This window comes from Cheilinus undulatus, linkage group 1, assembly GCF_018320785.1.
Source record: "Cheilinus undulatus linkage group 1, ASM1832078v1, whole genome shotgun sequence".
Lineage (NCBI taxonomy): Eukaryota > Metazoa > Chordata > Actinopteri > Labriformes > Labridae > Cheilinus > Cheilinus undulatus.
Window position 1 is genome coordinate 24842025 of NC_054865.1, and position 15229 is coordinate 24857253.

General features: G+C 38.7%; 1 protein-coding gene across 1 annotated transcript in view; it reads left to right on the forward strand.

Moving 5' to 3' along the window:
• The first annotated feature begins 764 nt into the window (after positions 1-764).
• The window catches only part of greb1 (growth regulating estrogen receptor binding 1), a 32618-nt gene continuing 18153 nt past the window's right edge, over positions 765-15229 (forward strand). Inside the window, exons 1-7 of the mRNA XM_041790014.1 lie at positions 765-862; positions 9979-10139; positions 10248-10355; positions 10656-10832; positions 11150-11332; positions 12917-13030; positions 13290-13430. Of these exons, the coding sequence (XP_041645948.1) occupies positions 9986-10139; positions 10248-10355; positions 10656-10832; positions 11150-11332; positions 12917-13030; positions 13290-13430 (877 nt within the window). The 5' untranslated portion in view covers positions 765-862; positions 9979-9985. The remainder of the gene's footprint in view (positions 863-9978; positions 10140-10247; positions 10356-10655; positions 10833-11149; positions 11333-12916; positions 13031-13289; positions 13431-15229) is intronic.

Consider the following 15229-nt stretch of genomic DNA (forward strand, 5'->3'; position numbering starts at 1 on the left):
AGAGACAGTCTACTCTTTGTCCACTAGAGGTCGGCAGATACATTTGTAATGCTTCTCCACCGGACTGATTTCAACCACATATTGCAATTTACTTCACTCTAATTTAAGGCGACAGCCAGACAGTGCTCTCTTCTGTATATTTTTTCAGACAAATGTGTACATTTTGGATTATATATTCAATTTTTAAGACTCTGAGATTTTCATGTTATGAAACTTAGAACATATTGGCTAAGTTTACTTTAAAATAAAGGCTAATACCTCGGGTTACTTCACATAGCTCAATTCGGTTCAGTTGCATAGCCAAATAAATTAAACAGGGAAAACTGGAGATTAAATTAGGTTAATGGAAAGATACACAACAACACTGAACTTTAAGGCCTTTTGCGTAATGGATTATACAATTAACTAGGATGCAAGGGTAGCCTATATCAAGCTAACATTTAAGTCAGCTCGTTGGCATACATTGCCCACCTGATAAAGGTCTATAGTAAAAACTTAGGGGGGTTTGAAGGACCTTAACCCTTTTAATTCCTGTTTTTTTTTCATAACTATAACATATTTGTAACATTACATAACTGTTTGAATGACGTGACGTCGACTTACCAGAACTTTTTCAGCATAATTGTGTTTTTTTTTTACCGCGGAAAATGCCAATAAAGAAGTCAGCCGCAGCTCGGATCATACCATTTCTTTGGGGGATGGGGGGAGGGACCTCTCGTCTCTGAGGATCAGAGGTGATGACACGCGCGACAGTCAGTCCCGCTGGAGGTCTCGCGCCGGAGACATGGTGACAGCACCGTGGAAAAAGTCGCAAGCTTTTCTGAAGGAATAATTATCGAGTTGCTCCTGCTTCACTGTAGAGGTGAGACCTTTGTGATAGTGTTTTACAGGTTTTTCAGTTTTGTACAGGTAGAGTTCGGTACCTTTTCTGGACTCAGGGTAATTAGAAGCAGACCCTCACTGTCCGCTTAGTTGTTGGGTATGTTGTTAGGAAACAGTCGGATAATCCCTGCTGCTCTGTGTATGATAAGGGGGAAGCGAAGCTTTCTTTTTAGTATTAATGTGAGATGCTTCGTTCAAAAAAAGACTGTGTCGTGTTTGGTTTCAAATTTAATTCAGATTTAAAGTCATAGTAATTAAAACCTGTTAAAACCCGTTGTCTTACCAAAACTAATTTTCTTCTTATAAAATATGCCCTTTTTTGTTTTCATGGCGACGTCCTAAAACTATGATGCACTTTCTCAAACCCATGTAAGCAAGCTACACGTAAGTGGAACTTTCTCAGTTAAATTTGAACTTTTTTCATTTAATTCTTCTTAATATGTAGTCTGTGCACCGCCTGCTCATTTGTTAAAGCATATCTGTAGGCTTGAAGTTCGTGTTGTAGGTTTTAATTTCATATAAAGATCAAAAGTTGCCCACAAATTCGTGATTTATTTCCTCGGTTAACAGAGTTTGTTTGCAATATGGCCCAATAAGATGTGCTCATCATGTTTAATTTGTTAAAGTTATTTGTGTTTTTTCTGTTGTAACAGATTAATTATTGTGTGGAAGTTTGTCAAATTTAGATATATTAAAAGAGTTAGGTTATTTTTGTATCAGTATGTTAGGCTATACATGCTCTAATGTTTGTTAACTAAATTGAAGTTTAGTTTGAAAAACATACAGTTATACGAAGAGCCTTTAATTTTTTAATTGGCTGAGATGCACTTCTGTTTCCACTCCTGATGGTGAACAAAACATTTGATCCTGATGTTGCATTTTACCTCCCGAGGTCCATTTGAGGTTTCATAATCAGCAAAGCTTTATTTATCCCTTTGGGGAAATTCATGTTTATTACCTTTTTTAAAAAGCATGGAAACAGATGTTTCTGATGCACTGGGATCACCCATCTCATGATCCAGTTAAAGTTTCTACCCTCTCCTGCAGCATAAAGATTCAAACCTATGCTGTGGTACTCTTCAGACCAGATTTGTATGCCCGTAGACGACACAAGCTTACCCTGGAGTTATACAAGCTAGAGGGAGCCGAAGAAAAGAAATCTGCTCAAGGACGCTGAGGGTGATAGTGAACCAACAGGCAGAGCAGACACTGAACAATCAGGAGTGGGAGCTTTCTAGTGCTTCTTTACATTTAGTCTATATAGTGCGCAACTGCACATCAAAGGCATACTGCAGGCATACTTACAGCACATATGAGTATTTCCGTTCATCATCTCACCATAGACCACAGTGGATTATGTTTGCTCTGTGTTTCTGTAGCATGTTGGATAAAGATAAATTGCAAATACTGAAACTTTTAATCCACATGTTGGTAATCATTTTAGATAATTTGCCAGAGTATGTCTGTAGGAAAGTTCTTGGAAATGTTTTGTTTTGGCAGAGGTTAGCTGACCAGATCAGACTATGTGGAGGGAGCAGTTGGTCAGTTGGCTGGCAGGCCATTGATCCAGTGTCTGTAGAGCAAACTGTGAATGAGAGGGTTTGATGTGGGTCAGTAGTCAGTGATGAGCCCATCAGTGTGTGTGTGCAGCTAACATCCATTGCATGTGTGCTGCTCTGGGTCAGCGATCACAGAGCATCTGCAAAGCTGGATGTTTTACTCTTAATTCTACTGTTCAGGTCTGACAGAGATGCTACACTGACCAGCTGACACCGCTCTTCCTCTCTCTTCTTCTTCTTCCTCTTCTTCCACATACACTCACACAATAAACTCCCCTGAAGAACAGTGTAGTTTGACTTGTGCATATTTCACAGAGCATATTTAAATGAGTGCATTCAGTCAACTGTGTGTGTGACAGAGTAATACGATCAGCTACTGAAGGAGGAGCAGGGTGGTGGTTGGAAACTGCAAGCCTTCTTGTCAGATTGAAGAGAAAGAAAGAATAGCTGGGATGCTGCTTCTGTGTGTGATTGTTTGGGTGTGTAACTGGTATGTGGGCCTGCCCGGTAGAAAAAGAGCCTGGGGTTCTTATCTGACCTCTCCCACGAAGACCTTTCACCCCTCAAGCCAAGCCCTTTGTGTCTGTTGAGCCTGAGCCCATGGGAGAGCGTGTGCATGGTGCGTATGAGTTAGTGTGTGTGCTTCCTCCTAAGTTTGCATGCGTGCGTATGAGAAGTATAGGCCACATCAAAGTGCTACTTAAACATTGTTATCTGGACTCCCCTTTGGCCTTTGGGTCATGAGACATCCCTGAAATGAAAACATCCATGCCCTCAGAGCAGCGAGTGTTTATGTGGGTTTGCATAAATTAGGAAGGAGCTAACAGGGTTTAATGTTCAAACCTGAGCAGCCATGCATTAACCAGCACATCACATCTTTTTCTAACACCTTTCTCAACAGTTTAATTACTCTTTGAATGCACAAGACAAGATGCAGACATACAATTTTACTTCAGTGTGTTCAAGATTACTCTAAAATGAGAGTGGGACAACATTTTGCTACAGAACTATATCCTATCCTGACATGAGTAATACAGTTATCAAATCATTGCCACGTATTTTGATATTTTTCCTGCTAATTTGACTCACTGCTTCATGACAAATGAAGAAGTTGACAGTAGTATAAAAGAATTATAAGACAGCAGGATGATGTCTGATGGCAGTGAAGTGAGTGGATAAGGCATGATAAACTGATACCAAATTGCAGTAAATAACTACATCTGTCATGATTAATTGCATTCATCACAACTGATGCACACATTAAAAAAACAATTGCATTTATCACATTGAATCACAATTAGTGCACATATTTAAAAAAAAGGGATTAATTGCATGCTTTATTGTCGTTTCTGCACACTCTACTGCAGCATCTCCCTGCAGCCACAGTGATGTATAATAAAATTTACAGCAGCAAGAGTGGTGTAAACAAAGCATGCAATTAGACAGATAGAACAGTATAGGCTATAGAGTAAGAAGAGCATGCAATTAGGACAATGAATAAATGCAAAATAGGAAATATAAAATGTAAGAAGCAAATCAAAGAATTGTAGAAAAATTATAGATAGTATTAACAGCTGTTATGTACATGTTGATGTATTACAGATTGGATATGATGGAGATATTTATATGTAATGTATCACTTTACTCAGGACAAGTGAAGTCATCAACACATTGTGTTTTTTAAACATCCCCTTTTTTCCTTTCAATCTATACCAAGTTCTTTTTTCCACGGTTAAGTTCATGCTACTATCTGCACTCACTATATAAGCAGGTCTGTATCCAAACAGGAAGTCCATCCCATTAGTTTAAGACAGTTTAAAAATCCACCAAGACACAAAAACAGTTTGAATGCAAAATAGGGGAATTTTAAAATTGCAATTCTAAGATTAATCATGCTTCAAATTTTAATTGTTTGACAGGCCTGGATACAGTTTTTTAAATACTGCTGAATCACTGTACTGTGGTAACATTTGGACCATGTATCAGGTATTATATCTCTGAGTCTCCTCCTCCATCCTCATTTAGTTGTCAGCACTTTTCTAAAAAGCCATTTTCAACAGCACTTAAAAGTATTACAATTTTAGTACAAAGGCTGTGATCTAATTGCATGGGAGCTCAAAGGGATCCTAACTACAGTGTGAGGTTAGTTTGGTGTTTGAGGGTGGTGGTGGGAAGGAGGTCCAAGGGGTCATAAAACACCACAATAGTGTCTCTCTCCCTGGGGTGAAAGAAAGAGAGTGATATAGAACAAGAGGAGGGGGGAGATGAAAGGATCTCCCACTTCTACGTTAGGGAGAAAGGAGAGAGGAGGGGTGATGGGAGGACAAAAGATCAACAAAGCTTCCAGCTGGAAGTTTTACATTCTGCTCATTTCTGTCATATTTTCTGTCTGTCCTCTGTGATGTATCTCAGATTATTTGATTGGTACAGATATTCCTTGTATAAAAAGCTGATGATTACTATGGAAATTTTAACTGAAAAAAAAAAAAAGGTAACTACAGCACAATGTTCCTTTTTGTGCGGCCCCTAGAAATATTGCTTTGATTTTGCATTGATTCAATTCTTGGCAGAAAAAATTGATTCTCTTAACAACACAGCTCCAGTATGTTTGAAAGAAGTCTCCAGACAAGTGCCCTTTAATCTTATGGAATATAAACTCAGATTTATCAGAACAACACCTACAGTACTTGTTTATATGATTACCATTTGGTCCGCTAGGATTTTGGTCAGGATTCAATAAAAAGTGGGATACACCTCTCTGCTTTCATCTCTTCTCTGTGCTTGTTTCCCTCCCTGTCTCCTCCATCTCTGGTTGTAAAAAGATCAGTGTGCTTCTCTTTGGTAGAAGGTGTGATTACTTCCTCTCAGAGCCGGCTGTGTTATGACAGGGCTCTTTGTCTCCCATCCTCTGTCATTCTACAAAGTGGTGCAAGGCTTTAAAAGTCTGCTCTGCTTCTTTACATATGAAAGTGTGGAAGCAGAAGGCGGCTGCTATAAGGTGTCTGTGTGAGAAAGAGAGAGCGAAAGAGACAGTGTGTATGTGTGTGTTTATCTCCAACATGATTTCTAAGAGAGGAGTGGACTTTGACTGCTTGAATCCTCATGTGGGACTTAAAAAAACATGGAAAATCCCAACCATGATTCCCAAAAATCTGCGGTGCAGAAGCTTGTTTCTGGCATATTGTAAGGCAAAAGCTTGTTCACTAAAGATCAGTTGGGTAAATTGATTCCACAATTTTCCACCAAATATAGAATATAGAATATAAAATTCCAAGCTCTAATTTGGTTGGGGGGGATGGTATTTAACATTTAGGATCACACACAAAACACAGGATAACCATGCTGATAGCCATAAGTTTTAACTACTGCTTCTGCTGACTTCCTCTTAATGTTGCTGAATTTATGCAAACAGCACAGCATGTCATTACTGTTAGAATATATGTCTGGTTTTTATTATCAATTAAAGTTTTTATTATTTATTACTTTGATGGTAGCTGTATGTGTATGTGCAGCTATTGGAGCCCAAGATTAATTTGACCAAGTGAACAGTGTACTGCATCAGTCATATATCCTATCCTATCCTATCCTATCCCGACCTGTACTATCCTGTCCTGTCCTATCAAAAACTGTTTGTAACCTGTTTAGCAATGCATGATGTTATATCTAACTGTATTTACAGCTGCTATACTGGCCTAACATACAGGCAGTATAAATTATGTATCGGCTTTAAATATTAACAAAATGTACAAATGTACCCTCAGCTATAGGTGGTTGCCTGGGGTGCTACACACTCTAGAAGGACCAGAATCAGCTCTGATCATTCTGAATGAAGCCCCAAACTTAAAACAGCTACCAGACTCTAATTCCTTGATGCTCTCAGCTCCATTTAACTCTCTTTGCACTAGAGATACATGGTATTCTTAACAATAAAAAGATGTGAATATATCAGTATCGATATCATCTAAAATGATCATACCATTCATGGATCCTCCATGGATATTTCCTACAAAAGGACGATAAACTCAGATGGCAACAAAAGTTTTCCTTTTCAAAGTAAAGTGCAAATTAAATGTTTTCTCTATCATTATTAGACTGAATGTATGCATTTGTACCTGCTAACTTATAGGATATTTAAATCAGATTTTTATTTACAAAGAAAGTGCCTTCAAATTTGGAACAAAATGATAAAAATGCTGCTGTTTTTGGACTTACATTGTTCTTTATTTGGTCTTTATAACAGATGTCGGTCTAACCTGAAGCATATGACAACAACAGCCTAAAGTCTATTCTGACAGGCTTTTATTCTCATTAATCTGACCTGCTGGTTTCTTACTGGTCAATGAAGCATGGGACAGTGAATCCAGGTTTGTCTGTCGGTCACGTGCACCTTCTCTTTTGTGCGTGTGTGCACGTGTGGTAGCCAGCCAACATATGGAGAGGTTTAGTGGAGGGGGATTAAGTTGGCGTTAACAATCTAACTTTGTGATCTACCTCCATTGACCCAGTGCATACAAAAGATAACAAATATGGGTCTGATAGAAAATATCCCACACTTAAAGTAATCAAAGAATTAACCACACAGTATTTAAATTCTGCAGTTAAAGGGTGCTTAAAAATCTACAGACAATGCATAGAGATGTACTGCTTAGCTTCCTCCTTGTCTAATCAAATATGCACAATTTCACATAACAAGGGAGAAGAGCTGTTAAAGTGTCTCCCTGGTTTGCAGTGCAAGCTAGCTGCAAAGTATTTTGTGATAGCTTGCATTGTTAACCAGAAAGGCCGCTTTTGACAGCTTTTCTTCCTCATTATGGGAGATTTATCCATGAATAGAACATGGTTTACTTTATGGGAAATACTCCTGAGGGAACAGAATAGAGCCTGATCTCCAAACAGAATTAATCAACAGAGGTGTATGGAGCTGAGTAGTAGTAATCACACCATGACTTGGAATTGTCTTTGGTAGCAACAGCTTTATGGGAGTCAGGATGTGGGAAGGATGGGGTTTGTTACAAGGTCGCTTTGGTGACGTAGCATCAAAACATCAGAACAGCAGCTTACAGTTGTAGTTCATGCTTCTTTATGTAGCAGTCTTTTTCATGATATCCAGAGTTTCCACATCAGTGATAAACATATCATATATGTCAAGTCAGCTGCTGAGCCAGAACATTGACAGTTACAGCTTTAAAATGTCACAATTTCTGTGGTTTTGAAAGTTTTGGACATATTTGAAATAACATATTCAACCTAAAGTGTATATTACAGAGGAATGTTCCTTTATTGTAGTATTATTGTAGAATGTAGAATTCTTAGTGAAAAAGATCTACTTATTGTGGCTTTTAGATGCAGCAATTACTCTAATTTGGAAAGGAGGATGTTTCAGTTTTTCTATCTAATTAAACTAACAAAAAAATAAATAATGTTATTTGTGCAAACATAACATGAACACTTGAATAAATGCTGTTTTAATAGGTATATATTTATGGTGTTATGTAAACTGACATCCACAAAAACATGATTCAGTGCACTGCACATTTTGAAAAAGTATCTGCAAAGAATTATTTCTTTCTGGGAGTTTTTCTCATCTGTTGGAGAGCAGATGTAGGAGACGAGCCAGAGAGTAAACCAGAGAGAAATGTTCAGAGAGGGAAAGTAGAAAAACAGAGACAGGGAAGAGAGTCTAGGTCAGGGTGCCCTGACTCTGTCAGTGCAGCTGATTTAATGGCATGCTGTCTGGACCAGTGCCATCCACTCATTACTTCTGTGTGTGTGTGGGTTTTTTTTTTTTTTTTTTTTTTTTTTTTGTGGGTTTCTGGATTTCAGAGTCTGTGCATGATGATGAATACATAAAAGTGGTTGTGTTTATTGGTGTGTATGTGATTTTGAGTGTGTTTGGTTAACGCTTGGCGTTTTTTATGGCACATCTATTCTCACAGACTTCCAGTAAGTTTAAACAAGCAGTTTTGTTCAGGTATTTTGTTGAGTTTTTAAAAGATAAATACAAAGGAAAAATGTAAGAAAATCAGAACCAGAGTAGAGCAAACAAAGAGTGCAATATAGTGCAAAATAATAAAGACATATAGTGTCCTGTGGCTGTAACAGTGATGTCTGATATAGTACAACAGCCTTTCCCTCCAACCTAGCCCCCATCCCTGCTTCCTGAAAATTTTACAAGGCTCATGACTAGAAATAACCAGTGGCTTAATAACCTCCACAGAGCCAGGTGATGCTAAATGTGCTGAGGGTCAAACCAAGCCAATGATTTTGGATATTATTAAAATTAGAGTAGACTAGGGGGATTTTTCCTCTGAACCACTGATTGAAAGACATAGCATCACCAGATTAAGACAGGACATCATGAGTTGAAGCCAATTGCCAAGCATGAGTGGGGCAGCATCCTTCCACTTGAGCAAGACAGCATGTCTGGCCAAAAGCAGAGTAAACAAGACCATACGGCTCTCTGCAGATTTCAAATATTGGTTAGCCATATCAGCAATGCCACACGAGCAAATTGTCCAGTAGTTTTGGTAGGGGATAGTCAAGCAACAAACTGTGGAGTGCTGGGCGTGTTATTTCATGCCATTATTTTAACTTCAATGATATCCAGCTGGAGATGAAATTTGGTCCCAAAGACAAGGCAGTGGATGTTGTCAGCCTAGTATTAACACAGCAATCAGGAAGCATCATACCCCTGTCCTTTTTTAATCTCTTGAATTACTTTTTAAGTGTTTTGCAATGCCATATGTATGAAGAAATAATCAGCAAGACAGAAATTATTTCCAGATAAGTATCGGAACACATTGAAACTAATAAAAAAAAGGGTCGACCGATGTTGGCTTCTCAGGGCTGGTATTGATACAGATTATTAGTAGTGCATGTGATCAATGTTTGGAACCCATGTGCATTTGTCATTACACACAAAATGGTTTTAATATGACGGTAGTAAAACTGTATGTTAAAAAGGAAAATGAACAATTTAGCACTAGCTCTTTTAACAAGAGAAACAGAACAGAGCAACACTGTAGCAGCAGGAAACAGGAAGGGATGCTTTACACTCCCTGTGTCAGTGCCACCCAGGCCTCAGTGCTGATTGGCTGTTAGTTGAGTTACCTCAAGCCAGCCAGGTTATGTTGTGGGCAGGACATAAGGTGAGACTAAGGAGTGAAAGCAAAACCAGAAGGCACACCTTGCAGTGAAGCAAAAGTAGCACACCTTTTAATTCTAATAGATTTTGGCTGATTATTCAAGTATAAAACGCCAATACCGATAATCAGCAAAATGCCAAATATCAGCATCAATAATCGACCAGGTCGATAATCAGTCTACCCTTTATTAATGCATAAGTAGAGTGTTTTCAAGGAGCTTGTTATTATAACTTAAGTTTTCTTTTTTTTTCAACCAAATCTAGCAGTAGTTTCATGTTAGATCACACAATCAGATCACACATTTTAATATGTTAAAACAAAGAAACAACAATTTAGGGTCAGTGTGAAAGTATCCTTTGCGTTATCAACAAATGATCGTTGTACTTCTGCAGGACACCAATGGGGAACTCCTATGCGGGCCAGCTGCGGAACACACGCTTTGAGGAGGTTCTCCATAACTCCATCGAGGCGTCTCTGAGGTCCAACACAGTAGTGCCTAGACCCGTCTTCTCACAGCTGTATCTGGAGACGGAGCCACCGCTGGCCCATGATGGTGGGTTACATGGATACAAAGGAGAAAGAGTACAACTAAAGAGTTCTGACTTCTCTGTCATATCTGCCTGTCACTTTTACCCACAGTTTTGTTATATGTCTTCAACAGGTCGTACAGAGAATGATGATGAGGATGATGAAGATGGGTCAGATTCGAACAGTCCTCCTATACCCTATCAGATGAAGCCCCCACCTGAGGGATGCTGCACTACAGATGGTTGGTACACAAACAAGGGGAAATGTGAAATATGAAATCTCTGTGCACTCTTTATATTTGACAGTGCGTTGTGAAAAGTTGGGCATAACTACTATTCACTAACCTAGCCATGTTCACCATTTAGCAGCTTGAAACTACCTGGCAATATCAGGCTTTAAGGAGCAGAAAGTAACATGACCAGCAAGAATAGAAAACACAGGAATGGGCATTTTTCTAAGTCTTGAGGCTGTTTTATTAAAGAGTAGAGGCTTTATTATAGAATAATGTATTTTGTTTATCCTGTCTGTTTCCTCCCCACAGGGTTCTGTCAGTCAGGCAGGGATCTGCGTCTGTCCTCGCTCGCATCAGACCCCTTTGATGTTCCTGCTGGGTTCATGCTGGTTGGGGTGAAATCCCCCTCTCTCCCAGAGACCCTACTGGTCTGCGCTGTAGACCGCCGCTTCCTGCCAGATGAAAGAGGCCACAATGCACTGCTAGGTGAGGCACACAGAAGAGAAGCACAGGAAACATTATCAGCATTTGTTGAAAAGTGAAAAACAATCAAACTATTTACCAAAAGAAATCAACTGTCACAACTCTTTTCCAAGAATTGCACCAGGAAGTTTTTCTTATTTATGTGCATTAAGGATGAGCAGCATCGAGACAATAGATGGAGAGAAGTTGCAAATCCATCCCTTTCAGATCTCCTTATTAAAGCTACATTTGTGTTATTATTATTAGAGAATGTTACAGATGAGACTGTAGGAGAAAATTAGCATGATCTATCTAATGTCTTCTTTATATGCCATGTCCAGGTTTCTCTGGGAATTGTATAGGCTGTGGAGAGAAAGGCTTTCGTTACTTCACAGAGTTCTCCAACCACATAAACCTGAAGCTCAGCACACAGCCAAAGAAACAAAAGCACTTGAAGTATCATCTATACAGAAACAACCAGGGCCTTCTTGTCAAAGGAGCTCCCATCTTCTGGAGGGGACACGGTAAGAAATGTATTCATAAGTGCAGTGTTGTTATTAATTTTATTGGTATGTGTGTGTTACTGCTCTTGGGAATTGCGTTATCTCACAAATAGGGGCTGCAAATGACAAAAGCATACCACTTTCAAAAGACTGATCTGATTAACGCAGAGAGCACTGGTTTCATACATGAATGCAGGTGTGGATCATGTTAATCATTCTCTACTTCCCTGGTCTCATTGCCCCTTTTTTGAAATATAAAGGCTTAATTGTTCTTGTTGTGTTCATTGTTAAAGAATAAAAATGTAATCAGAATTTACACAGTACGTCTTGTAGTTGTACTGACTGTAAAGCAGGTTGTGAACAGGTCTGACCAGATAGACAGGTAGGGAAGTCTCTAAGACAGATGACCAGTGACAATACAAGGATGTAGAATTCTACCACTGATTAATACATCTAACTGAATAACTGTGAGATGATGTCACAGGGGGAAACATGTAGATAAAGACATGGATGCTGGGCTCAGCCTTACTCTAGCCTGATGTTTCTCTTTGTTCTTCATTTCTTAGGCCCAATATTTGGGTAAAATCCTCAAATTTTAATGTAAACAAAATCAGAGCTATTGGTAAACCTGTATGATGCCTCTCGGGGGATCTCTGTGGATATTCTTTTTAGAAGTGTGAAAATGTTTTGATATTTGGAAAAACAACTTCCTCGCTAGTTAAAGTCCTTGGAATGTTTTTTGCCATGCAGCAATGGAAAAAGGCTTTTCTCCATCTGTGTCTACTAGATACTGAAAGCCATCTACATTGAAATCAGATACTGACTGTTTTGGAGTCATTTCATTTGACTTCATTCTGTTCTTTTTTCTGTTTTAAATTCTTATTTTATGCATTTGTGTTTATGTAGTGAAATATAGTCACCTTGTCACTGTTGCACTTCTAATCATTTTTCTGATTTTTTTTCTATTTTTTGGGGCATTTTATGCACTGTTAACCCTTAAACAAATCCAAGCAGACAAGAATGAATTACTAAGATTTGGTGTTTTTCACATAGAAAGACACTTAACTTGATGCATGGCCATCCTGCTCTGCCTCATGTAATTTTGTGACTGAATTTATCAGCCATGTGTTGTATTATCACACTTAAATAAAATCACTCTCCTTTGGAAATGTTTCACTTGATATTCCATAACTAAAGCAAGTGTGCTGCATGTGAAAAGGCTTGTTATTGATGAGGTAGTGTATCACAATTATCATCTTTTATGCATGAGAAGAAGAATATTAGCAGCAAGAAGCCACAGTAAAAATGTTAAAACACTGAGATATAAAGCTTCATTTTGAACATGAGGAATCACATAGTAATCATTGTTAATGTGTAGGAAGCACTGAGCTTTATTGAGTTTTTCAAATATCTTTACTAAACCAATTCTACTACAGTATTTACTCAGATGGTAAGTCAGTAAATTGATTTCATGAAATGCCCACCCTTATTTCAGAGCTCTCACAACACACAAATACAGGGAAGAGAAAAGAGAAAATATATCACAATAAACCAGCTACTGTAAAGTTTCTGTGTACAATAGATTTCTTTTGTCTTGTGCTTCAGAGTGCAGGATAAGACGGATTGGGGTCAGCCTGTCGGAAGGTCACGTGACATCGGATGAGCAGCCGCCAAACATCGCTCTGGCTCTCCCATCACACACAACAAGTGGCTACTCAGGTAACTCACCAAAACACACAGAATCATAAACACAGTTAAGAATGAAATATCAGTGATAAAGATGCTGACTTTGCTCTCATTGTGTATCACTCTGAAGTCTCTGCTGTTTCTGATGTCTCTGTTATGATTTTTTTTTTTTCCAAAATTGATCACAGTCAACTTTTATTGTTATACAGCTTGGCACATATGGTGCAGCAATGTTTAAATGAAAGTCAAATTTTGTAATAGAATGTTGATTTTTTTCCTATGTATAAAACAGCAGGACCACATGTGGACACAACTGCTCCTCCACAAATAGCTGATGTCCCCTCCTCACTGACAAATGGCAACCATGCTGTTCCTTCCTCCACCACACAGCCACCTTTAAACCAGTCAGGGCCTGGGAGGCCTTCAGCAACAGGTAAACATGGTGCACACTGGTGACTTCAGATCTGTTATCCTCTCAGTATTTGGACAGTGTTGTGTACTTTTTTGCCCTTTTTGCCCTGATGGTGTTATGATAGCTGAAGAGAAACAGAAAACATGGAGAGAGAGTGGGGGGAAGACATGCACCAAATCACCAAGACTAGGAATCAATCCCACAAACAGTGCATTGGGGATTACAGCCACTGTACCTGGGTGCCCGCTCTACCCACTGAGCTCAACTGGCACCCAGATAATGCAGTACTTGAAGTTAAACCTGTCTTGAGATTATTTTTTTCCTTTTTACCATTTATTATTTATTGATTTATTAAACTCAGATATTAATGACTGCAGTTTTTATGTTAAATAACATGTTGAAGCTTGTGTTTAAGGTAAAATAGTTAGAAAAATAAAATAAAGAAATAGTTTTGGAATACAACAGCAATGTGAAGTACTGCAACTTCATTTTGACCCACATCCCTGCCCTGAGAGAAAAACAAGAATAATTTCATTTTAATCTGATTACAGAAAATTAGAAATTGTGCCCTATTTGACGTGAGCTTGCCTCTTGGATTTTGACGCTTTGATGACGTGTTTTTGCCTTGATATCAATGTTATGTATAATGAAATCTGTACTACCAACAAGTGGCTGGAAAGAACACTGGGTATCAGTAGAGTATGAAGAAATAACATTATGTACACCACAGCTGCAGGTTGGTTACAGGATTTAAAAGTCATCAACCTCACTGGCTCACCCTCACTTCACGTTTTACAAAGGGGGCTGGAAGGAAATTTTCAGATAAAGTCAAGTTGAAAAATTTGGTGGATCACACTTGCAGCTCAACCCTAGAAATAGAGTTTTGTGCATGTACATATGAATTGTCCTATAGTGGAATTTCTGAAAATAATGGGATTTTATTTACACCTTATATATATAGGACTGTGTTATATCACTAACCTCCCATGCCTCATTGGCTGTTTCACATAGCTATTACATGTGATATATTTCACATCCATCTGCCTATAGTCAGTGTTTGTAAAGGACAGAATCTTTTAAAAATATCTCAGATGGTGACTGGACACCTTCTCCACCATAAAAAGTCTTCATTGCAGCTCTTTTCTCTTCTCATTAGAAAATGTTGTCTGGTTCTGATAAAACCGCTGCCATAGCTACGTACATTGGAGCTAATGACTTCACCAGTGACAGCCATTGTTTACCAACTTGCAGTACAACTAAACCCTTCCTGTAGATATTGTCTTGTTCTCCTTAGGTGATGGTGATTGGTACATACATTCTCAAACCTGGTGTAGTTGTTTTAGATGGGAGTTTTGCTAGATAGATCAACCTGATGACAGACATGGGATCTGTCATATTCATCTGCTTTGCAAGGTTGTTATATCTATGCTTGTAGCTTGTCAAATGAATTTTTTAGAGGCCACTATCTGACTTCTAAATGTGTTCAGTTTGTGGGTATTGTTGATAAGCCCCTCCCTGTGATGTTTTCACACCTCTGAAAGAGGAAACTCCTACCAACAGCAGCCCTCAGTGTGTGTGTTTGTGTGTGTGATTACACCCCTGCTGCAGCAGTCAGCCAGCTGCATTGTGGGTTGTGGGGAGGTTCCTTTGTCTTACTGTCTCTCTCCGTCCCTCTTCCTCTGTCTGTCACCTTTATTTACCAGGGTTGTAAAATTCTCTCTCTCTGTCTCATCTTTTTTTCCTCCCCTCTCACAGAATGAAAAGCTTCCTTCCTGTTGATGTTGTTTATTTCATGGCTCTTTTCACAAGTAGACCTTTTA